The sequence below is a fragment of the Mustela nivalis genome, assembly GCF_964662115.1.
Source record: "Mustela nivalis genome assembly, chromosome: 6".
In the NCBI taxonomy this organism is placed as follows: Eukaryota; Metazoa; Chordata; class Mammalia; order Carnivora; family Mustelidae; genus Mustela; species Mustela nivalis.
In genome coordinates, this window is record NC_139025.1 from 36,925,503 (window position 1) to 36,952,229 (window position 26,727).

Below are 26,727 nucleotides of genomic sequence, written 5' to 3' on the forward strand. Positions count from 1 at the left end.
GAGGAGCATAAGGAGTATTTGATGAACATTACTGTTTCGACACCTGTTCTCTTATTTTTCCATAGCACTTAACACACTTGAACACATGGTATTTAACACATCTTATATAATCTATATATCTTTAAATATCGTATAACTTGCATATTTTACGTTCACTTATTTAGTGCCTTCCGCCAGCTACAGTGTAAGTTTATTCTCCTAGAAAACCATACTGCTTACAGTTTCTTGCCGGCGAGCCTTTGTTCGTGGGGTTCCTGCTGTTTATAATGCCTTTTATCTTTTTTGCCCTGTACTCCTTTTTTTTAAAGATTAAATCCTACTCATCTCCCAGGATAACTTGGATATTATTTAATCTGGGTGACTTTGTTAACGTCTTTAAGTTAGGTGCCCATCCCTTAGAATCCCTCGGAATTTTTAGGGTATTCTCATAGCACTTACCTCACTATATAGTTACATGTCTGTCTGCCCCCTTAACCAAGTTTCTCATGCATGTGGAAGAACACTGGAGAAACAGGTAGAGCCTGGAAAAGAAATGATGAGGATCTGAGTAAGGACAGTTTAAGAAGAGTGGAAAAGAGTTGATAGAATCAAGAAGTATTTAGAAGGTAGAATCAGCAAAATGTGATTATTGGTTGAATATGAGGGATAAAGAAGGAATCAAGGATAATTCATGTTTCTCAGATTATTATATGGGTTATGAGGTTTCTAAATGAAATAGGTAATATGAGAGGAGGAACAAGTTTGGGTGATAGGATGATGACATTGGTTTGAAGTGTAGTGGGTTTTTAATTAACTCCAGAGAGAGAGAGATGTGTGGTAGAAGGTGCAGGTGCAGGCAATGGCCATATGGTTCTTAATGCAAGGAAATGCTAGGTAGGTCTTTGGCATGTGAAGTAGTTAAAAAATAAAAGCTGAGACTACCAAGAACTGCTAAGGGCAGAATCCTTATTTACTTATGCAGTGTTTAAGGAACAAGAAGAAGATAGGCCCTTGTGTGGGAAACACAGAAAAAAAAAATACATGGTGAAAGAGGAAAACAGAATGTGGTACTAGAGAAATCAGGGTATTTAGACTTTCAAGAAAGTGGTGGCCATGTCAAATACAGTAGGTAAGTCAAATCAAAACAACTATGTAGTAAAATCTTTACCACGCTTCTTGAAGCCCTACTAACTCGCTTCTTTCAACTTCACTTCTTATTGAACCACGTTGATTCTGATTAATTGAACCACCTTGGCTTCAGTTTCATGGAGAGATTTGAAGTTATAAAGCATCAATTGTGTGCCCTTCCTTATTCCTTTACAAACCTGCCACTGTGTCTATCCATCATTTCCTCTTTCCCTCGAATACAAGGAGATTCAAAGTCAAGTCTTAACGCTAGTGCCTGATACCAAGAGTTATCTACACTTTGTTTTTTTTCTATTTTTATGACTTTCTGATTCCAGTCCCCCCCCCCCCCCACAATTTTTCTCAAAAAGGTTACCATTTGAAATTTTACTGGAGGGGCAGAAGTGGAAAACCAGTTACAGGGTGTTGAATACTGAATACAAGATAGGGAAGTACCAAGAGAAACTACAAATAGCAGTCAGTGATGGAACTGAGAGGGAGATAATGCTCAGTCTTCCTCCCCAGGGAAGCAAGGATGCTTACATGGATCAGATTCAAGCACTATCCCAGAGGTATTTCATTTTGGAGCTACATGAAAAATGTCTCCTACTTGTTTTTCTTCTGCAGCATGCCAGTGATCAAGTCTTTACTATAGAAACAAAAACGAGCCAGTTCTCACAATGAGGAGTGTAGAAACCCCAGATTTCATTCACTTGTTCAGTCATGCAAAAGTATTTTTTTCCCCCCTGATAAGAGAGCACGTGCTCCACAATGAGCCAAGGGCTGAGGGGCGGGGGAGGAGGAGGGGCAGAGGGAGAGGCAAAGAGAATCTTAAGCAGGCTCAGTGTCACAACCTTGAGATCATGGCTTGAGCCAAAATTAAAAGTCAGACATTTAACCAACTGAGTCACCCAGGCACCCCTGCAAAAGTTTTTCTTAAATGTCTGCTATGTGCCATGCTTGGGGTTAGGTGCAAGGAATACAATGGAAAGTAAAAACACAGTTCTTGTTTTTGTGGAGTTTTGTGGTATTGTGATTTATTTCCTTGTTTAAATTTAACCTATTTAACTGATTTTACTTTTTTTCCCCTTCAGTATCCTCTTATATATGGACTGATTCTTATCCCCTGCTGGTGTTCTCTAGTTTGCCTAAGTAGAATTTACATGGGAATGCACTCCATTCTGGTAAGGAAAACTTTGTGTTCATTGTGCTTTATGTTTTTTACTGAAATTGACAGGCAGTTTTATAGTTTTTATAATCATTTTCAAGCTTATAGGAAACTTGAGAAAATATTATTATAAATCTTATTTTGCTAAAAATATATAATGTATAAATATATAAACATGATGTTTTATGAACATTTAACTTAGTAATCATGTATTTTATTGAAACAGTTCCCAGCAATCACAAATAACCAGATATTGTGCTCAGGATAAGGTTTCTCCCTCTTTCCAGTCTCAGTTTGATTTTCCTTCTCATTCTCTTCTATGCCTCTTCTACCACTGAGTGAAAGCCAGCAATACAGAAATCCAGGAGAGCTCTATTTATTATTAGTAGTAAAAAATCACTTATATTTACATATTAAACTCTAGTTTTCTTTTTTTCCCCAAGAGTATTTTAGCGCTTGCACTAATTATTTCATTTTGGGAATGCTGTTCAGTTTAAAGAGCAGTGGCACAGGGACCCTGTACTCTTTAGCCTCTCCTCACCGTCCCATCGGCATTTCTTTAATTCTAGCTTGTATCATCTCTTCACCAGATTACAGTAATAGCTTCATTAGTAGCCCTACTTCCAGTCTGACACCTCTCCACAGTGTTTAGTCTGCTGTTGTACTTTACTTCCAAAACACAAAAGTGAGGCCATACTGAATGACTCAAGTTTACTCAAAGGTAAACTGTATTCCTTATCTCCATACCTTTAGGAATGCTGTAACTTCTGCTTGGAATACCTTTTTTTGTCTAGCTAACTATCTTATCCATTCCTCAAAGACAAAAACATTCTTATCTCTTAAAAAAGCCTTGTAACATTCCCCATCTTTCCTGTCTCTAGACTGGTTAAGTGACCTTTCTCCAGAGCATCCTGAGCATAAATCTAGCATCGCAGTTAATGCTAAACTACAGTTGCTTTTTTTTTTTTTTTAAGTCAGTAGACAGTAAGCATCAGAAGAAAAGTAACTATGTTTTTTCTTTGTCCCTTGCACCAAGTCTGGTGTCTCCTAGTACACTGAATGTATAATGTATTTTGTAGGTAAAGGATCAGAAAAAAAAGTAAATATGAACTAACTCATGGAATAAAAAAATGTATAACTGGTTACAAATTCTTCTTATCCTTTTAGAATTTTCTACTGATAAATATCTACTTAACTGTTTCATAGCTGTAGAAATACTGGGTTTCTATTTTTTACTTAGATTGCTTACCTTCAGTAGCTGCTGCTTCACTAGTAAATTTCCAGAAGTTGGAAATTAGTAAGCACATTATTTGTGTTCAATAATTTTATAATTATTGGTATTAATTACAAATTGTGAATTTACACATAATTCTGTCTGATTGATATCTACTAATTTTATAATGAGAGAAGTATCATATTTTCAGGTCAGATCTAATATTTGTCAAGAGAAAATGTTATCCTGCTCTTTGCCTTGTTAGTTATTCCCTTCTAATCTCAAAAGTTAGTAATATTACTCCTAAAAAACTACCAAATGGTTTTGCATCTTCGAATGATAAAAAAATGGATCCCTGATATTTCTGAGGAAAAGATATTAGATAATAGTACCCATAGGTTCATTATCATAATAAAAAGAGTAGTAAGCATCTGATTATATTGAATACATAATCTAAAAGACGTGTTCTTAAAAAAACAGATGTTTAGTGGATGGGTCAAATATTCAAGCTGAGTTTAGTTCAGTTTTTACATACTAGGTGCCCCTATTTTTGAATCAGCTGATGTAAAAACAATATTGATGTTGTATTTTTCAGATCATGCGTCTGATAACCCTAGTCCTTTATTCAAAAACCTTTTTGTCCTGTGGAATGTTTCATCAGTTTTATTCTGACTAGCTACTGAATTTTATTACGTGTAGTATTATAAATTTTTGTTTTCCTTTTAAAAGTAAAATCACGGGTAAGTTGCAAACATGTAAATAATGCCCTGTGTTATGACCACAGTTTTTCCTAATCAATAAGTACATTGCTTCTAATCATTTGCTAGTTGATGTATGAAATTAAACCTATAATAAACCCCACTTTTTTTACATAATGGATCTAATGGTTTCCCACAATTTTTGCTTTTTCCTATATTTTAATGTTTCAGCTAATTACCTGCGTTTTGAACAATTTTCTTAGTAATAATTTGTATCTTTACAATTTATTGTGAAATTAGTATGGAACTATAGGCAGTATGTGGCCTATGAATTTCCAATAGGTGCTTAGAAACCATATTATCTAAGCCGATGTCTTCATTAACCTAAGGGAGTCCTAATCATGTTCTAAATAAATTTATAATGAACACTTCATTCAGTATTTGCCATAAGCTTTGTTGTTGTTACAACACAAAGACTAACAGCTTAGTTTGTTTTCAACATCTACCTACTTTCATAAATTGATTTTCTTAATTCCATGAAAAATATAGTTACTACGTCTGTTTTTTATTATTAAAACCTAGCTTTCAAAATTTAAATTCATAAAAAGGCAGGCCATTTTAAGTTACTAGAATGGGTACTTGTCAAACTACTATTTTGTTTCTACATTAGTAAGATTATGAATGTGTTGTCAATTCACTAACCCAAAATTGTACTGAAAGGTTATATGTCTATATGTGGAAATCTTTTTAGAAAGATACTACCAGATTATAAAATAGTGTGTACCCCTCAAACCCACTTTTGTGACAAGAAATAAACATCAAACCAACCAAACAAAAACCCCCCAAAACCCAGAAACAAAGATCTAGAACACTCAACTTTGAGAGTCTTAATAGTGGCTATTCCTAGGTAATAAGTACTTGTTATTGTTAATCTGTATTTCCTAGTTTTTCTATAACTACATATTAAATTTGAATTTTTAAAAAAATATTTTATTTTACAGAAAGAGATACAGTGAGAGAGGCAAAACAAGCAGGGAGGGGGAGAGGGAGAAGCAGGCTCCTTGCCAAGCAGGGAGCCCAATTGAGGGCCTCCATCCCAGACCCTGGGATCATGACCTTAGCCAAAGGCAACTGCTTAAGACCGAGCCATCCAGGCGTTTCCATTAAATTTGAATTTTTATTAAAGAAAAACATTCCAAAATCTATCCTTAATAGTGCCTTTATAATAAAATAAAATGCAATACATTTTGTTGTTTGTTGTTGTTTGTTGTTTGAAACTGCTGGCATCATTGGCATTTTGAAATTAGAAGTAGGACACCTAAAATATGTTATAATTGAAAAAACCCACTAGGACATGACAGGAGTCCTGAATTCTAATCTCAGCAAATCAACAGCCTCTCTAGGTCTATTTCCTGATCAGGAGAAATGAAAAGGATAAAACTTGATTTAATATATAATTAATCTTTATTGAATTTAGTATATTTTTTGTTTACCATAAATTTGATAACCTTGAATATTCCATTCAAATGTGATCTATTAACTTGAGGGCATTATTAATGGTAACTATTTTTATAAATTATTATTATAGATCTCTATTATTATAGATAACTTATCTATAACTAATGGTATCTAAAATTATTTGCTACTCTAAGTTCTTTTTGTTACCTTTAACATTTTCTCTTTATTGAGCACTTTGTCTATAATGCTTAAAACCACCTACTATACATTTTAATGTTATACATGAAATTGATACCACACTGATAGCATCATGTTTATGTCCTGAATTCAGTTGTTCCTTACTTCTGTTTCTGTTGCCTAGAAGTTCAGTTTGTCCTTAACTATGCAGGGTAATATCATAAATAATTAATAATTCAATCTGAAAAGGAGGTAGATTTGTATAGAGAATCTTGTAACAATCTAAGTTTAATATTCCTGGAGCTCTGCAAAAACAGTAGAGGATAATAAATACTGGATATTTTGTGTTGTACTGAAATATATTTCTAGAATTAAATTTTATGAATTATTTTAAAGAATTCTTAAAGTGATCAAATGTAGGGGTACCTGGCTGGTTCAGTCAGAGGAGTGTGTGACTCTTGATCTTAAGAGTTGTGAGCTTAAACCCCACACTGGGTGTGGAGATTACTTAAATAAATGAATAAATAAAAACTTAAATAAGTAATAATAATATAAAAAGTGATCAAATGGAAAAAGGCTCAAAGTCATTTAATTGATTTTTTTTTCATTTTTTTAAGGTACTGTAAAAAACATTTTCTAGGAATGAATAGGGACTTATATGTATGGTATGGAAACTATAATTTAAAAAAAAAATAGATGACTTCAGAGCTCTTAACCCTTCTTCCTTTCAATTAACCTTATAGTAAATGTATTATGTATGGTTTTATGTAAAAAACTCATTGTTATTTATTTAAAACTTCTAACTTGGTACACATTCTTTGTGAGATTTACAAGGCTCAGAACACTTCCACATTAGCATATTCTGAAAATTTTGAATCAGTCATGAAAGTTAATAAGAAATAAAGCAACAGCTTTTATCCTGCTGGCCAAAATCCTGTAGTTATTTCACAAGACCTATGCCTTTATGTAGGGAAGAAAGGGTAAGATAGCAACCAAAGGAACATGATCTCATAAAAGTGTAATTATATGTCAATTAGGGATTCAAAATATGAAGGCTAGAGGTTTGACAGTCATATAATTGGACAGCTGCATATCCAAAAGCATGGTCACAATTTAGGCCACTTTTGGAATCTTTGAGTACCTGCAGTAAAATTCAATTGATAAGAATTCTTAGGTAATTTTTAGTAGTCTCAGTCAATTTTCATGGAAGACCTCATATTAAAAAAAAAATGTTTGAAATTTAGTTTTTCACTCCAGTATTTAATTCCTAACGCTGAGAATATTCATTTTTTAAACAAATGTATTGAGCACCTTCAATCTATGAGATTAAATACATAGCTCTGTGATAGTAGTCCAGTTTTCTTTATTAAAAAACTGGAAATCAAGGTAACCATAAATTTTTATCAAATTTGGACACTCCTTGAAAGGGGACGAAAGAGCAAAATGTTCGAGGTGAGCCATACCAGGGTGTTTGTGAGGATCAAATATGGCACTAAATGTAAAGCATTACAATAATATTTTCAGTACAGAAAATACTATTCCCTGAAAATGTCTTTAGCCTAAGTTAAAAAAAAAATTAGTTTCATCTAGTTTTTGAAATAAGTTGAAAAGTTTCTTATTTCTCTTACAGAGTTCTTATCAAGCAAGATTATATAATCAGTATGATGAATCTAAAGAAATACTGTCTCAGTTTAACTAACCAAATATTTATTGCCTACTTACCGTGTGCCAGCAGTTGGGTATTTATGTATAAATAAGATAAAGTCTTTGCCTTTGAGAAATCACTAAATAGGTAATATGTAAAATAAATATGTAATGCAATGATTCTCAATTGAGGTTGCAAAATGGAATCACTGGGGAGCTTAAAAAAAAAGAAAAAAGAAAAATTGGTGTCCTACTCCTACCAATTCAATTCAATCAAAATTTCTAAGGAATGGGGCACCTGGGTGGCTCAGTGGGTTAAGCCTCTGCATTAGGCTCAGATTCTGGGATCGAGCCCCGAGTCGGGCTCTCTGCTCAGCAGGGAGCCTGCTTCCTCCTCTCTCTCTCTCTCTCTGCCTGCCTCTCTGCCTACTTGTGATCTCTGTCTGTCAAATAAATACATAAAATCTTAAAAAAAAAAAAAGTCATTGGCAATTGGTCCAAGGACATTTAAAAAAAAAAAAATTCTAAGGATTGGCCCAGGCATCAATATTGGTAAAGTTCCTGAGTGATTTTTAAAGGGCACAGGAGTTGTGAACTTTCTCGGTTTTCTGGCAGAAATAGAAAGCAAAGAAATGTGGTAACTGTAGTAGCAGGTTTGTTGGAGATGCCATGGAGGTAAAGAGGAGGAAATTCCTTATTATGGGGGTTGGAAGAGAAAATTTATGAAGGAGATAGGTGACTGAGCAGACTCTCAAATGATATGTACTGGTTTGCCTAAAATATAGAAGGGAAGGTAATTCTGAGGTGACAGAAAATGGAGTCTATAAATTCATTATGGGATCTGGCACTGAAGTGTTATTTTTTAAGGTTTTTTATTTTTAAGTAAATCTCTGTACCCAGTGTGGGGCTCAAATTCAAAACCCTGAGAAAAGAGTCACATGCTCCACCAGAGCATTATGCTAGATAGAAGCCAGATACGAAATGCCCTATGTGTCCTAAGGAGTTTGAATATACAAGTGATATTTATTGCCTTAGTTCATATTTTCATAAACATTTTGCTAAGTGATTATATCTTTCTTTGACCTACTATCAAAGCAGCCACTTCTATAAAGAGAACACAATTACTTTTAAATTATCTCATTTCATATTTTAGAATCAGAAAATAGCCACAAAAACTTGTTCTATATGGAAATAAATTTTTTAAATGCTTTCCTAAAGATAGTTGTAATTGTTGAAAAACAGAGTAAAGATATTCACTTTCCAGTAATTTAGCAGATTTTGTTAGAACAGATAAATTCTGTAAAGGATTCATTTATTCATTTATCCAATAAATATCTGCATGTCTGCAATGTGCTAAGCTTCCTAGGAAGGTGGTGATTAAAGAGGATAATTTCCTCAAAATTTTTAGCTGCATATGCAGTTCTTACTCTAGTAATTGTCTCTATCTTTAGCTATTCTTACATTTCATTGTATTCTGATGTAGAATTTCATATTGTTAGAACAATGCATTGTACTATTGACTTTGCTGATCCTTGGTAGAGTTTTTATAGAACTGCTGCACAGTGAGTACAATGGCAGGAGTTTGGGGAAGTATACTGAAGTCTTAAGTGTAAAAGGCAAACTTCATAACTTCAAAACTTTTGAATAACATACCTTTATGATCTTGTGGTAGGGAAGGTTTTCTTAAACAAGAAATAATGATAAATATGATATTAAAATTTAGAACTTCTGTGCACCAAAAGATACTATAAAGAAAATGAAAAGGCAGTCCACAAAATCCAAAAGAGATGTTTATAGAACACATTATTGATTAAAGATTTTATATAAATGATTTATATGAAGGTCATATGAAAAAATCATGTAAATCAGCAAGAAAAAAGAAAATATAAAAGAACAGCTGCAAAAAGGGGCACCCAGGTGGCTCAGTTGGTTAAGCATCTGCCTGCCTTCACCTTAGGTCATGATCCCAGGTTCCTGGCATCAAGTCTCACAATGGGCTCCTTGCTCAGCAGGGAGCTTGCTTCTCCCTCTGCCTGCCACTCTCCCTGCTTGTGCTCTCCCTTGCGTTCTCTTTCTGTCAAATAAATAAAATCTTAAAAAAAAAAAAAAAAGAACAGGGCACCTGGGTGGCTCAGTGGGTTAAGCCACTGCCTTCAGCTCAGGTCATGATCTTGGGGTCCTGGGATAGTGTCCTGCTTCGGGTTCTCTGCTCAGCAGGGAGCCTGCTTCCCTCTCTCTCTCTCTGCCTGCTTGTGATCTCTGCCTTTCAAATAAATAAATAAATAAAATCTTTAAAAAAAAAAGCTGCAAAAAGACACAAATATATATTACACAGAGAATAACCTGTAAACTTATGAAAAGATACTTAATAATCAGGAAAACCTAAGTTAAACATCAATAAATGCCAACAATTGATGGAATGTAAACTTTCATAAACATTTTGGAAATTTTTTTACTGTCTTATAAAATTGAACATGCATATATCCTATGATTCTGCCATTCTGTTCCTAGGAAACTCTCACAGACCCATACCAGTGGACACCGAAACAAAGAAACATAGTTGCACTGTTCATAGTATCCCTGGTTGGTTTAAGAATAGATACCAATTGGGGCGCCTGGGTGGCTCAGTGGATTGAGCCGCTGCCTTCGGCTCAGGTCATGATCCCAGTGTCCTGGGATCGAGCCCCGTATCGGGCTCTCTGCTCAGCGGGGAGCCTGCTTCCCCTTCTCTCTCTGCCTAAATCTCTGCCTACTTGTGATCTCTCTCTGTCAAATAAATAAATAAAATCTTAAAAAAAAAAAAAAAAGAATAGATACCAATTAAGAAAACACTGGAGCTCAGCCATAACCAATAAACTAATCCAAAACCTATAAACAACTTAAATGACCATCAGTGGGAAAATGGATAAACTTTATAATCACACAGCAAAGTATTACACTGTTGTGAAAGTGAATGACCTAATTGATATAATGAATGAAGCTTGAAGGTTTAATGTTAACTTCTGTATAAAGGAAGTCAAAGGAGACTATAAACTTCATAACATTTTTCTAAAGCTCAGAAAGAAAAACTAGATTTTTTCCCTAAAGCTCAGAAAGAAGAAAAACTAGGTTTTAAAAACAGGTACTTAGCCAAAACTCAGGTTTCTAAATGCATTTGTGGAGGATACAGATTAATAGAATTGGGAGACAGCATACCCGAAGATTCATACTGGTAATATGTGAATTTATGTGAATTTTCCACTCTGTTGGGATTGGTGACCCTAATCCTTCTATTGTTTAAGGAGCTGTGTAGTCTTGTTTTTCCTAGAAATAGAAACTACATGATTTAGGCATAGTTTATTATTGGGGATTTAAATATAAATTTTTGTATAGTGTATATATATGTAATTTATAAAAAGGTAGAATTATGAAAGCAATACTTTCATTACTATTGTCAAATTAATGTTTTTATTATCACTAAAAATTTTAATTATTTATATGGTCAATTAGTAAAGTTTATTTTGAAATTGTGACATTTAAAAAATTTATATTTATTAACATTTAAAATGTAAACAGCTCTACTCTTCTCTTTTCCCAGGATATTATTGCTGGATTCCTATATACCATTTTAATCTTAGCTATCTTCTATCCATTTGTGGACCTGATTGACAACTTCAATCAAACTCACAAATATGCTCCATTAATCATCATCGGGCTTCACTTAGCCTTGGGGATCTTTTCTTTCACTCTTGACACCTGGAGTACATCCCGAGGAGACACAGCTGAGATTCTAGGAAGTGGTGCTGGAATTGCATGTGGATCTCATGTTACCTATAACATAGGTCTAATATTAGATCCTTCTCTGGATGTTCTACCATTAGCTAGGCCCCCCATTACAGTGACTCTGTGTGGAAAAGCCATATTGCGGATCCTCATCGGGATGGTATTTGTATTAATAGTCAGAGATATAATGAAAAAAATCACCATTCCTTTAGCCTGTAAAATCTTCAATATACCATGTGATGATGTTCGAAAAGCAAGACAACACATGGAAGTTGAACTTCCTTATCGGTATATTACCTATGGAATGGTTGGTTTCTCTATCACATTTTTGGTTCCTTACATATTTTTCTTTATTGGTATCTCTTGATGAAGAAATACTGTTTGTAAGAAAGGAGGGTATCAGTTTCCTGTATCTAAAAATATATTCTAGTTAAAAGCCAAATCAGAGTTAGGCTTTTGCAGGAATTTAACTTAAATAATTATTTAAGTAAATTCATAAGAGTCAGTGCATTTTATCATTGCACATCCAGATATTGTTTTAGATGAGCTGAGCTATTTTAACAGGGAGAAAATGATAAGTAGCCATTTAGAATGTTCATGTAATGTTTGGAGAGTTTTATGCTGTTATGAATTGGAGTTATATATAATATATATTAAGATACATAATGTACAGTTATGTATCAAATATATGTTATATATGAAATAATATACCTAAGTTATTTTAAACTGTGGGGCTGTATTATAAAGTCAATAATAATATGCAAACAGTGTACCTGTATATCTTGACTTAATACAGGCACGTTGTTATTAACAGATATATTTAACATTTATTTACTATGGGAGCCATTTCCTAATTGAATTGCGTAATTACTAGGCCAGAATTCATATGCTACCACATAATGATTTACTGCCTCTTTTTACACTGCCATCACCTTTCATGTTACCCATGATGTTGGACATGGGAGGCATTTTTAATGGACCAAATTTTCAGAAAAGTTAGTTTTTTATTCCTTTTTTTTTTTAAGTTCTGTACACTGTGTTGAATGTACTTTATTTGCAGTTGTTCTGGACATCAGTTTAATAATTCAGGTACTGAATTTTATTGCTTGCTAATTGTGCCTTTCTGTTGCTGAATTAAGAAATGCCATGTATACTGTGATATAAAAATAAGATGCTAACTCTATCTTAAGTTACATATAATCAGGCAAATATTTTTAAAATACATGTCAAACTAACAGGGCTAGAAGTAAGCCACCCTCAATTCTTCAGCCTTTGCTTGGAAAGAAATGTGGAATGGGCTAAACTTTCTCACTAATTTATTGGGAAGCTAAATGGATAAATATTTGCATTTTTGTAGGTATTTTTCTGTGCATTGTAAGTTACAGGAACAAGATATATTTTTTGTACATTGTCTTGATTGTTTATACTGCAGGTAGATATTTCCAATGAATGGAAATGTAATTGAAATTTATAGATGGGACAATGCACATGCTTCATTTGTAAACAAACCGTTTTTCTAAATTATTTAGAAAGGATTGGGTTTAGCAGTGTTAACTTTTAATACCCATTTATTAGCTACTTAAGGTAAATTATAAAATCTAAAAGTATCAGTATTTCAGATCCTGTTATTTTTTTTCAATTTTTATTATTTTCACAGTGGAAAATTTGGGTATCGTATTAAACTATTCTTTATTCTTCTGTCTGTGCCTTTATATTTTGAAGTGTAATTGTAGTTAGGTTAACATTAAGTTTATTTGTAGTAAGTTTTTCATAAAGAAGAGAATTAACTTTCCATACAAATGAGCATCAGGTATGGAATTACTGACTTTAGTGCAATATCTGTCTGATTATCCAGAATTACCACTTAAGATGTTTCTATTTTGGACAGCATAACGATTTGAGCTCATATTTTTATAATTCTGATTGAGAATTTAGGGACATGGTAATTTTTACCAACACGGAATCTGATAATTTTAAATAAAGCAACTACATTTGGGACCTTTACCTATTAGTAGGAAACCAAGGCACTTAGGAACATATCGGTACGTTGGAAAATGTGCAAAGAACTTTTCTTTCAAAATGTGTTTAATGAATCGAATTTTGGGGACTATTGCCCATAATTTGGGTCTATGCTATCTTATTAATTTTTATATCTAGCTTAAAAGGTATTTGAAAATACTCCATTTCTTTGTGGTTTATTACTTTCTGTCCTATAATAGTTCATGCTAAGTGTATTTTAAAATAAAAGCCAAATTCAGAATTGAAGGTGTTTTGTTTGCCTTGTATGCATTTGTGTCTGCATTATCTGATAGAGATTTATAAAATATGCCTAGGATTTTCATGCTTAGCAGGCTTTTCCTCTGAAGCATTTTATTTAAAATCAGAGTAATAGAATATCAGTAATAGAATATCAGTAATAGAAGACACTGAAGTTCTTTAGGGTTCCAACTGACTTTGGGCTCCAATTATGATCATTCTGATGCTGTACTCTTAGTGAAAAGTTTCATAATATTTCTTTAAGAAACTTAATGAATAGGGGTGCCTGGGATGGCTCAGATGGTTAAGCATCTGATTCTTGCTTTCAGCTCAGGTCATCATCTCAGGGTCATGAGATCAAGACCCGCCTTCGGCCCTGTGCTCAGTGGGGAGTCTGCTTGAGATTCTGTCCCTCTCCCATTCCCTCCACTCACTCATGCTCACTTGCTCTCTAAAAACAAATAAATAAATGAAATCTTTTTTAAAAAACAAACTTATAAATAAAATAAGTTTCAGCACACTGTGGCCAATAATATTATATATAGTTGACTGCCAATTCATTGTTTCAGGAATTAAACATAATATTAGGAATAGGTATTCTTTCCAAGCTATATAAACATAAGGATATTTCATTCTGTAATTTTTAAATGCTGTGATGGGGCACTTGGCTGACTCCGTAGGTAGAGCACTACTGTCAGGGTTGTGAGTTCAAGCAACACATTGCGGGTAGAGCCTAATTAGAAAAAGATAAAATGTCATGATATGTGAATTGCAAAACTAGGTCTGCCAGAAACTCATGTTAAGATCTAATATAAAACAATGCTACTACAGTAGATTTATATAATTATTTTTATTTATTAGCTTTCTTTATACGTAATCCTTATTAAATATTTCAAAGACAACAAAGTGATACAAGTATAATTTATTTACTTATTTAAAGATTTTATTTATTTGAGAAATCACAAGTAGGCAGAGGCAGGCAGAGAGAGAGAGAGAGAGAAGCAGGCTCCCTGCTGAGCAGAGCCCGATGCGATGCGGGGCTTGATCCGAGGACCCTGTGATCATGACTGGAGCCGAAGGCAGAGGCTTAACCCACTGAGCCACCCAGGTGCCCCAGATACAAGTATAATTTAAAAATTTCCATAAGGATGAGTAAATTTTAGAATGTTGTTGAGTATATGATAACACAGTTTTGTAAAGCAAAGATTTTTTTATTGGCAAAACAATTTCATTCTTGTTAACAAAGAATGTCTTCTCTAGATTTAAAAACCTGTTTAATCTAGACATGAGTAAGAACCAATTTTTTAAATTCAGCTTTAGGGGCATCTGGGTGGGTCAGTCTATTAAGCCTCTAACTCTTGGTTTTGGCTAGTGTCATGATCTCAGGGTCCTGAGAAGAAGCCCAAGTTGGGGAGTTGGCTTCTCCCCCTCTGCCTCTGCTCTTCCCCACACCTGCATGTGCATTCTTTCTCTAAAATAAATAAATCTTTAAAAAAATAAGAATCAGCTTTATAGCTGAATTAGCTTTTCTGAAGGGAGCTTTTGTTTGCTAAGGATTTTTTGAGAAAGGGAACAAGCAGTAGTTTGAGAAGAGTACTGTAATTGGATATAGTGGATGGTACCATGCAGGGTATTTTGTCAAATTATGGTCATGTTCTTCCAGTTTCTTCTGTAGTAGACATAAGTTAAAAAGAAATCTCTTTACATTTGAATTTTAAGTGTGGTTACTTAAGCTGTAAATAGCACAATAAAAATGAGTTTAACATGCTAACTGTAAAGGACATTTTAGAAAACTCATTTTTCAGCCTACCAAATCACTACAGATCTTTATAAACAAATGCCTTCCTTGTGAGATTCACAGGAGGGAAAACTCAAAGAAAAACAGAAGAAACATTTTTAAAAATAAAAGCATTTACAGAAACAAACATTAGTTTGTTAATACTCAACTACTGGGTATTTAATTTTTGTCTTTTTTCTTTCATCATCTTTAGTCTTGGTGCAATTTCCATAGATAAGTTTAAAGAGCCCAGCACCTAGCACTGCAAGCAAAAGGATATGACAGAATATATTTGCACTGTAGGAGGTTGCCCCTGATTTTCTGAAAACCAAATGAATTGTAAAACTGCTTTATGTACTATACTAAAAGTATTTTAAAAAGTAGCTTGTACTTCGTTTACTTCTAGGTACATGGGACATAAGAGGCATTCAATTAATACATGTTGAATGAATACTCAGTCCCTACACAGGCTTCAGTATTTGCACTTTTCTGGGGGGAAAAAATTCTACAACTTCCATCAGATCCTCAAAGACATCAATGATCTAAAAAAAGCTAAAAATTACATAATAGCCTACCTGTAAAAGGTTTAGCTGTTCAAAAGTTCAGGTTGTAAATAAATGCTACCAACTTATCTCCTAGGAATTTTCTCACTTTTATGCAAATATTTAAAGGATAATTTAGATTCTTGGGAGGCCTGGGTGGCTCAGTCGGCTAAGCCGCTGCCTTCGGCTCAGGTCATGATCACAGGGTGCTGGGATGGAGTTCCGCCTTGGACTCCTTGCTTGGCAGGGAGCCTGCTTCTCTCTCTGACTTTGCCTGCCACACTGCCTGCTTTCTTTCAGTCTCTCTCTCTCTGACAAATAAATAAATCTTAAAAAAAAAAAAAAAAGGATAATGTAGATTCTTGAAATGTTTTGCCTGTAATTATTACAATGCCCTGGTTTTTAAAAAAATTTTATTTATTTATTTGAGAGAGAGAGAGAGCATGAGAGGGGAGAGGGTCAGAGGGAGCAGCAGACTCCCTGCTGAGCAAGGAGCCCCATGTAGGAATCAATCCCAGGACTGCAGGACATGACCTGAGCTGAGGACAGTTGCTTAACCAACTGAGCCACCAACTGGCCCCTACCGTGCCCTGTTTTTTTTCTTTTGTTTTCTTTTTAAAAAAGATTGTATTTATTTGTCAGAGAGAGACAGAGAGCCTATATACTATAGTATCCCTATACTATGTGGATGTAAAACTGTTACACCCAGAAACCTGCTAACAGACCATGAGGAAATGGGTCATGAGGACAAGGAAGAGGCTGCAGACCAGCTACAAGCAGCCTTTATGTGTTCTATAATGAGAACTGCCCCCCAGGGGACTCACTCTGGGATTTCCAGCCATGTTCTGGGAATAATGTTGCTGTTTTTCAACTTATTTCTTACCCCACCATACTGAGACTGTAACATTTCTTCTATGGATTGAGGTCAGAACCTATCACACATATGACTAACCCCAACTGCTTGAGACATGAAGATTGTGAAAGGTGAGTGTAGAAAGCGTGTTTGCTAGTAGAATCACAGACACCAAAATATGTTCCTCATGTATGAGGTAATCCCCACTACACCTACAACCACCTAATTTTCCTGATTCAACACTGTTGTTCAAGAAGGCTCTTGAGTTATTAAGGGTATGTATGACTTATTTTAAAAAGACATATTTACCTTACAGTTAGCCCTCCAACATGTGACTAACTATTGCAGCTCTCTGAGTACAGGTATTCCATATACAACGTTCACCTGAAATTCTCATTCCAAAGAAACTTGGCTGACTGTTCCATGAGATGGTTTTATAAGTAAAAAGGAAAGATTATAGACTTCTATTTTGGGGGACTTTAATGCATTCCACGTCATGATATGTTAATGTCTCCTAAAGTTCATTTCAGATTTTGAGCTTGCAAGCAGCAGTTTTGCTCAAATCCTGACTCTGACACTTTACAGAGAACTCTTTTGTCCATTCTTGTGAAAACGGTTGTGTATGAATTCCACTCTTGTGTGAAGACGCTAGTACGAAACTGGAATTAACTTTCATGTTCCCAGTCTGTGTCTGTTCTCTCTAAAACACAGTGATAAAACAGGTATGTGGAATTAAAGCAACACACTCAAGCCAGTATGTTACAGATGAAGAAATCAGAAGACCAGAAGTTTTGTTTTTACTTTATTTTGGACTTTGACTCTAATTTGCTATACCTTTAGGCACTAGCTCTGTCTTCTATGAGACACAATTGCCTTCTGTGAGACACAATTGCCTCACCTGACCACACATAAAATGAAGAGGTCAGACTTGATATTCTCTAAGATCCCTTTCAACATTAAAATTAAACTATATTAGACCAAGTAAAAACAAAGGGAATATTTCTATTGTGTGTACTACTAAAATTTAAAGGAAAAAAACACAACTTTTAATCCATTTCCATTAAGGAAATACAGTTGAGGGAGCATATCTTGTTTTGTCCACACAAAGTTTGCATACACCCCTTTAAAAAGTTAAAAGTGTCTCAGAAAAGAAACAATGAGTTAATTGCTTTACATGGGTCACAACATTGGTTTGAATGGCAAGGTTTAAAGCGACTTTGAAGTACTACCTAATTCAACTTTTTCTCCAAATAGTTCTGAATTGTAATCACCCTAAATAGTTATTCATTAAAAAATAAAAGTAGGGGGAAATGGTAGACACCAAAGAGCTCAGTAATTCTAAGGTACATTGAAAAAATGGTGCTAGCTATGGGGATGGATGTGTAAATGAAAAAGGAAAAAAAAATCTTTGGGAATCTCATTCAGAACTAAAACAGAAGAGAATGCTTGATAAGGCATGTTAAATGACATTAAAGCATAAACCTGGTATGAACCTTGAAGATTCATGCTGCATTTCTGAAAATAAGACCCCTGTAACATAAAACATTTTAAAACTGTAGAGCACAGTATCAAGTTATAAATTTTCCTTAAGATTTTATTTGAGAGAAAGAGAGCAGAGCAAGAGAGAGAGCACAAGTGGTGGTGAGAGACAGAGGGTGAGGGAGAAGCAGACTCCCTGCTGAGCACGGAGTGGGATGCAGGGCTGGATCCATGACCCTGGGATCATGACCTGAGATAAAGGCTGATGCTTAACCCATGGAGCCACCGAGGGGCCTCATAAAAATTTTTTAAAGTAAAGTAAGCCAAACATAAAATCCCCCCATAAAATGTTCACCAGAACATTTCTAAAACTTAATAATGTGTACTGCAGAAAGGCATTTTTAAAAATATAAGTTCTGTTAGAAAACAGGACATTATTCCTGAATATCATTCAGTGATTTTCTTATGATGGCTCTACCTTCAACTTCTCAACTTTGTGATGGTGCAAAAGTGATATTTATACACTAGAAACTGTACATGGGATTTTGAATTTTTATCTTTTCTGGCTGGTGATAGGTGGTACCATACTCTTGTGATGCTGGGCAGTGGCAGGAGACACTCCTCCCAGTCAGCCAAGTGATGGTGTGGATAATACATACCACAGACACCCATTCTGTGTTTCCCTTTCAGTACAGTATTCAATATTTTACATGATATATCCAACACTTTATTATAAAATAAGCTTTGTGTGGGAGGATCTTGCCCAATGGAGACTAATGTGTTCTGAGCGCATTTAAGGTAGGCTATGCTAAACTATATTCAGGGGTAAGGTGTATTAAATGCATTTTTGACTTCGATATTTTCAGCTTAACAGTGGGTTTTACCAGGACATAAACCTGTATTAAGTGAAGGAAGATCTGTCATTGTAATTAAATCCCAACACCTTCAGAATGTCATCAAGGCCCTACCTAATCTGGCCCTATCTACCTCTTTGACTCAAACTCTGTTCTAATCACAACGGCCTATTTATCTAACTCAAGCATCACAGACTTTGCCACTGCCATCTCCCTTGCCTGGAATATCTGTACCCCTTACCTCTTCATATGGATGCCTTCCCCTCTTCAATCAGTTAAACAGCACTTCTCAATAAAGTGCTCCTTTGTCATCTTATCTAATGGAGACCCCCCTCCCCATCTCCTGCATGTTTTTATCACATCATCTTGCCTTTTGTTCATAGCACTGAAATTACCATGTTTATTTATTTGCTTTTTATATTTTTTTCCCACTAGCATGGAAGCTCTGTGAGGGCAGACCGTATCTGTCATACTCTATGCTTTATTCCCAGCACGTAGATTTCGTAGGGACTCAACACATTTGTTTATGTATGACTGAATGGATCTGCCTTATTATTTTAAAGTGCTGCATGGTATAATTACATAATTCTACAGAAGTTTATTTAACCATCATGCTATTAATGGTCTTTCAGATTGATAATTTTTTGCTATAATAATGCTACTCTGAATATTCTTGTGTTTTTCTTTTCAATTTTATTTTAGAGAGAGTGAGAGTGAGCACATGTGTGTGAGAGCAGGGGGGAGGTGGAGGGAGAGGGAGAATCTCAAGGAGACTCCGTGCTCAGCACACAGCCGGGTGCAGGGCTCCATCTCATGACCCTGAGTTCATGACCTGGGCCAAAATCAAGAGTCCAATGCTTAACTGACTGAGCTACCCAGCCACCACTTCTTGGTCTTTTTGTAATTGCACATGACTACATATAGGCAGGGAGCCAACAAAAGATGAGTAAATAAGATGATATGCTGTCTTCTTCCCCAACATCATTTGTTTCCTTTCCTCACAAAAATTTAAAGAGCTCTCATATATAATTTTTATGTATTTTATTTATTTATTTTTTTAAGTAGGCTCCATGCCCAGTATGGAGCCCAACATAGGTTTGAACTCACAAGCCTGAGATTAGGATGTGAGCTTCGATCAAGAATCGGACAGTTAACCCATTAATACACAAATTTTTAAACATAAAACAAGTTTGTTTGTTTTTTTAATAGCTCAGATCCAAAGAGAAAGCCTTGCATTCTTATATCAAGAATGTATTCTCCGTTCCAATCTTGTTAGATTTCAAATTGTCTCATATCACAAAAATCACCATAGGACTGTAAGAAGATAGAACAGGACTTTTAAAATTACCTCTGCAAATAATCTCAAGTTTGATCTTTAATCATCTCATGGTCTTAATCATCTCTCTTGGTTCCCTGCCTTATATATCTATAGCAATTTATTGAACACTGAACAATTTACTGAACACTGTGCAACTATCATTTTAAATGTTTATTGCTAATTACATTAATTACAAATTAATTACATTACAAATTAATTATAATTTGTAATTAATTGTAATTTTGTAATTACAATTACAAAATTAATTACATTAATTTTTCCTTTTTACATTAATCTTTATATTTAAAAACTTGCTATACTAAAAAAAAGTATGATCCATTTTAAGAAAAATAGCAAGAATTAAACAATAGATTAAATAAGAATTAAACAACAGATCTGCTACTATTGTTCTTCATGGCCAGTAAGTTCTTGTAGTCCTTACTCTATTTCCCCTAGCATCCCAAAATGGTCTTAAAAATAAAGTAACTACAGGGACCCTTGGTAGCTCAGGGGGTTCAGCCTCTGCCATCAGCTCAGGTCATGATCCCAGGGTCCTGGGATCGAGCCCCGCATCAAGCTCTCTGCTCAGCAGGGAGCCTGCTTCCCCCACCCTCTGCCTACTTCTTTGACTACTTGTGATCTCTCTGTCAAATACATATATAAAATCTTAAAAAAAAAAAAAAGTTAAAAAAAAAAGTAATTGGGGTGCCTGGGTGGCTCAGTGGGTTAAAGCCTCTGCCTTTGGCTCAGGTCACGATCCCAGGGCCTGGGATCAAGCCCTGCAACGGAATCTCTGCTCAGTGGGGAGCCTGCTTCCCCTCCTCTCTCTCTGCCTACCTCTCTGCCTACTTGTGATCTCTGTCAAATAAATAAATAAAATCTTTAAAAAAAAAAAAGTAATTGTCTCGTTTAACGGAATGTTTAGAAGTAGTGGGCTCCAGGCCATGTTTGATCCAGTGAAATCTAAAGCCATGGAAATAGATATAATTGCTTCTGGAGCAATCCCAACACATGTCTCATCTCAAAGACAAACACCAATCAACTAAGTATTTTGCTGAAGGGCTATGTGAAGAATTATTTAAATTCTGTCGATAGGGGGCGCTTGGATGGCTCAGTCAGTTAAGCCTCTGTCTTCAGAGGCTTGATCATGATCCCACATCAGGATCTCAGGATCCTGGGATTGAGCCTGCCTCAGGCTCCCTGCTCAGCAGGGAGTCTGCTTCCCCCCCTCTGCCCTTCCCCCTGCTCCTGCTTTCTCAGTCTCTCTCCCTCTCTACCAAATAAAATCTTTTTAAAAAAGTTCTCTTGATAGGAGTTGATAAATAACAAGATTCAACCAAGTAAGTTTGAAGATCTAATTGGCTTTATTAAACAATTCATGAATTGGGCAGCACTCCATCTAGCCCTCCAGAAGTTGTACTAAATAGGTTTTTATAGATCAAGGTGAGGGGAGGTGGCAAGAAATCGATTAGCAAAAGAAAAAGATTATTTCGGAGGGGGCTGCTTGCTAAGGGAAAAAGCAAACTGTCTTACATAGATTACCTCATCTTTCTTTGGGGGATGGAGAGGACCCAGATGACAGACTCAATTGGTGCTGATATAAAGAGAAATTTCCTGACTGCCCAGTTAAGGCCACATTTCTGGGGGAGATTCAAACTGCAGTTAGATTGGGTATTAAGCCTGGTCTAAGTGACACCACTCTGGGGCTATGGTTTTCTTTTTTAACAGACAGAATGCTATAGTCAGTGTTGTCTACCAAGGGCAAAGGAGAGAGGAGGTAGAAGATATGAAGCCAACGCAAGAAGCACTAAAATCTAGACTAAAAAGGAGCAGAGAGTTCCCAGAAGAACAAAGAGGTCGACAGTGTCTAACGCTACTAGAAGGATTCAGGATGATGGCAGAAAAAAAGCCATGGATGTCTTGTTTACCTTTACAAAAGAAATTTTAATAGTGTTATGTGGGAGGGTCAGTAGTCAAATTTTAATAATTGATTAAATGATTTATTTTAAATGGAGAAAAGGAACTGGGAAATGAGGCAGTAAATACATTTCTGAGGTTTACAGATTTGTGAAATTGGTGGAGACTCCATGCTAGAACTGATTATGTTACTTACAGTTTTAAAAAGTCTACATTAAATCTTAAGATTAGACTGTATATGAATTGGTAAGAATGTAAAACCTAAAGCTAACAATATCCATCAAATGACTTTGTAGCACCTGATCATAAGCAATAAAGTAAGCTTTTGTATTTGTCAAACAAAGAGGAAACATTAGGGAACCACATCAAGGGGATCAGCTCAACTCCCTTAAGCTGTGATTCTCAATGCTTAGTCTCTTGACCAGCCGCAGCAGCAGCAGCTGGGAACCAGGTGGAAAGGCAAATTCCTGGCTCCCATCTCAGGCTTTGTGAATTCAAAGCTTAAGCCAGGACCCAATAATTTGCTTAATAAGCCCACCAGGTGATTTGGATGCACACTCCAGTTATTGCATTGTAACAGCACTTTCTCATTAAAGAAGCTACACAGTTACAAAGTTACTAATCCACTTGGTGGGCCTGACCTAGATTCTGTCCTGCCAAACTCTTTCAAGGGGTTAGAGCCAACTAAGTCTTTTAAGGGTAATGTGGTCTATTGACCAGCTGTGGTCTATTAAGCATTGGAAAAAAAACAAACAAACAAGCAAGCTCTGAGCTGGAAGAAATATGATTACTCCGGGGCAGGGCAGGAATCCCCACAAGTAAGAGAACTTCCTCTCTGCAGTGCCCTCTCCCTAACTCCCCATGGCTTGAGCTCAGAAGTCTTAGGCACCCTGAGCCAATTCCTGACACACCAAAACTCCATACAGTAGTTTTTGACACATTCATCTGTGAGGAACAGTTTTCAATTTTTGATTCACTACCCATTTACATGTCCTGCAAAAATTCTTCCCTTTTACAACAATTTATTTGTACATCTATTACAGCTCTATTAAACATTATTTCAAAATAGAAGATCCTGCCGTCTAAAAAAGCATGCTTCTCTTGCCAAGTTCTCCCTTTCTGTCTTGTGATTATCTAAGGTCTTTACCTAAAGTAATTAAAATCTGGCTTCCTTATATGATACCAATCTAGTGTCAGAAAACTGATTATCTAGCCAGTCTTTACACGTCATAGGGCTGACGCAGCTGAACCAGTGCTCACTATGCAAGGCTTTCTTATTTTTCTCTGTTGACTGTGATTTGGTTATTTCCACCGGTCCTGGTTACTTCACTGGTCAGTCTGTGTGCAAAGGGCACGAGGCTTTTATGGCAATGTCACACCTACAAACACTATGTATGCCAGGAAAGAAGGTCTAAGATAGAAGAACCTCACAATTTAGAGCTATAATTTTGTGGTTCATATTTGTAAAACTAATTAGTACATCCAATTCATTCCAATTAGTACAACAAAAATCATGTATCACTGTTTACTAATAATCATGCAACAGCATAAACTACTGTTTCAAATTACCTTAATTTATCAACATTTAATTTGACAGGTTTTTTTTTTTAAGATTTTATTTATTTGAGGGAGAGAGAGAGAAAGAGGCCCAAGCAGGGGAGGGGCTGAGGGAGAAGTAGGCTCCCGCTGAGCAGGGAGCTCGTGGGCTCCATCCTAGGACCATGGGATCATGAGCTGAGTGGAAGACAGACACTTAACCAACTGAGCCAGCCAGGTGCTCTAAATTGACATTATTTTATTGAATACCATAAATATAAAATAATTTCTCTTGCTTCAAGAATAATAATCCTTATAAATCATAGGTTTAAAAGAAAAGAGAAAGGAAGAATATTTACAAAAGTTCATATAAACCTAACTCTAATGCATTCAATAACGTACATTTAATAACTTCAGTTTTTTCTAGAGTAAACTGAACAAACTGAAGTTTTTGACTTCTCCCTAAATTTATCCAGATATTTCAAATCAGCATTTTATTTTCTGCTATGCAAGCAGAAAGTCCTGAACTTGAAAGTCCTGAACTTCATTTCAGGGGCGCCTGGGTGGCTTAGCTGGTTGAGTGTCTGCCCTCAGCTCAGGTCATGATCTTAGGGTCCTGGAATCGAGCCCCGCATCTGGCTCTCTGCTCAGCAGCGAGTCTGCTTCTCCCTCTCTCTCTGTGATCTCTCTTGCTTTTGGTCTCTCTCAAATAAATAAATAAAACATAAAAAAAAATACTTCACTTTGCGGACATTTGTATTGCAGGAAAAAAAAATCCCACAAATCAGTACCCTAATAATTACAAAACAATAAAACTGGAAAAAAAATGCATCTCTCTCTTATGTTACTGTAGCTTAAGACTCCAATAAAAAACTCACCTGATTAAGGACTGAGGAGATGTAGGAAACACTTTTCTAGGTCTAAAACAAATCAATAACAAGAGGATGAAGACTTTGTAATTAATTAATAAATCAGTTCAAAGTATAAAAGGCTACTATGTATTACCAGATTGGAAATTAATCATTCTCAGACTTACACAGATCTTCCTCTCTACCATGTTCAAAAAAAGCATGACTAATGCAGTGATAGGAATTTCCAACATCATATACATAGCAAATATATCATTAGTAATATTGGTGAAACCTTAACCTACATATGCTACCTTTTTCAAGGTTCACAATATATAAATGTTTCAAGTAAGTTCTCAATACAAATTCTGATGATACAGGTTGGATTTAAAAAGATTTTGGTTTATTTCTGTTTATGGTGTTTCTAGGATAGTCTGAATATTTTTATCTTATGAAGAGTGTATTCTCACTAGAATCCAAATTTGTGCTATTTTGAAAATCTAGTAACGTGTGTAACCATATAAGAGTAAAGAGTAAAACAGTAGTTGTTTTTTCCAAAGAAAGAACTTCTCTCTCTTCCTTTGCAGCTATTCCAAACAATATATTGGAGGTTTACAAAATCAGGAAATAACATTAACAACTTACTTTCACTGTCCTGAGAGGCCTAAACTGATCAGCAGTGATTTGAACATTTTTATTTTATCTGTACTTCAAAGTGTATTGATTTATAGCTAAATGTCAGTTAAACAAAATTCACCAGAATTCTTTGAGATGTACCATTTAATTAGCTCCCTAAAAATCAATTGAGTATTTAAAAAAAAAAAAAAACAACTTTGGGGGGCACGTGAGTGGCTCAGTGGGTTAAAGCCTCTGCCTTCAGCTCAGGTCATGATCCCAGGGTCCTGGGATGGAGCCCCACATTGCATCAGGCTCTCTGCTCAGCAGGGAGCCTGTTTCTCCTCTCTCTCTGCCTGCCTCTCTGCCTACTTATGATCTCTGTCAAATAAATAAATAAAATCTTTAAAAAGAATAAATAAAAACTTTTTGATGAAAATGTTTTTAATTTCACTAATTTGTTTTAGAGAGAGAGAGAGCGCGCACTCTTAAGCGAGTGCAAGAGGGGGAGGACCAGAGAAAAAGGGAGAATTTTTTGTTGTTGAGAGGAAGAATCTTAAACACGCTCTGTGTTCAGTGCCTAGCCCTGACGTAGGCCTCTATCTCACAAACCTGAGATCAAGACCTGAGCTGAAATCAAGAGTCAGACTGCTTAACCTACTGAGCCACTCAGGTGCTCCTAGTGAATATATTTTAAAAGTTCAGGGGTGCCTGGGTGGCTCAGTTGGTTAACTGAGCTGACTCTTGTTGATTTCAGCTCAGGTCTTGATCTCAGAGTCCTGGGATCCAGCCCTGCGTCAGGCTCTGCACCCAGTGGGAAGTCCACTTGTCCTTCTTCCTCTGCCCCTCCCCTGCACTGCCTTCTGAATTTCATAATAGCTTTAGAAACATGCCTGCATTCTCTTTCTCAAACAGATAAACAAACAGGAACAATAACAACAAAAATCCAACTTTTAAAAACTAAATAAAAAGTATACACTAGCATATACATCCTTTTACAATTTAAAAATGAGTTATATATATATGGTTCTGTATAATTTTCTTCATTTAAAAATGTGTATGATAAGGGTCTACTTAATTTTAATACCCATTATTGTATTCTTAAAGCATAATTTAACTAGTATTCTATTTGTACATTTAAGATATAGCTATTTTTTAAAAAGATTTTATTTATTTATTTATTTATTATTTTTTTTTTCTTAAAGATTTTATTTATTTATTTGACAGAGAGAGATCACAGCAGACAGAGAGGCAGGCAGAGAGAGAGAGGGAAGCAGGCTCCCTGCTGAGCAGAGAGCCCGATGCGGGGCTCGATCCCAGGACCCCGAGATCATGACCCGAGCCGAAGGCAGCAGCCCAAACCACTGAGCCACCCAGGTGCCCCAAGATTTTATTTATTTATTTGACAGAGATCAGAAGTAGGCAGAAAGGCAGGCAAAGAGAGAGGAGGAAGCAGGCTCCCTGCTGAGCAGAGAGCCCGATGTGGGGCTTGATCCCAGGACTCTGGG

At 35.6% G+C, this 26,727-nt stretch overlaps 1 protein-coding gene and 1 long non-coding RNA gene across 3 annotated transcripts in view; one reads left to right on the forward strand and one right to left on the reverse strand.

The window, feature by feature from the left end:
• Window positions 1-13,489, forward strand: part of SGPP1 (sphingosine-1-phosphate phosphatase 1) — a 34,693-nt gene extending 21,204 nt beyond the window's left edge. The window contains exons 2-3 of the mRNA XM_082734172.1: window positions 2,199-2,288; window positions 11,040-13,489. Of these exons, the coding sequence (XP_082590298.1) occupies window positions 2,199-2,288; window positions 11,040-11,591 (642 nt within the window). The 3' untranslated portion in view covers window positions 11,592-13,489. The remainder of the gene's footprint in view (window positions 1-2,198; window positions 2,289-11,039) is intronic.
• The window catches only part of LOC309866418, a 57,403-nt gene that overhangs the window by 6,124 nt on the left and 24,552 nt on the right, over window positions 1-26,727 (reverse strand). The window contains exons 2-4 of one of the 2 annotated variants that reach the window (XR_014312640.1): window positions 9,116-9,725; window positions 1,148-1,753; window positions 439-521 (exon numbers count right to left, since the gene is read on the reverse strand). This is a non-coding gene — a long non-coding RNA (uncharacterized lncRNA). The remainder of the gene's footprint in view (window positions 1-438; window positions 522-1,147; window positions 1,754-9,115; window positions 9,726-26,727) is intronic. The other variant, XR_014312641.1, reaches the window with a different exon arrangement.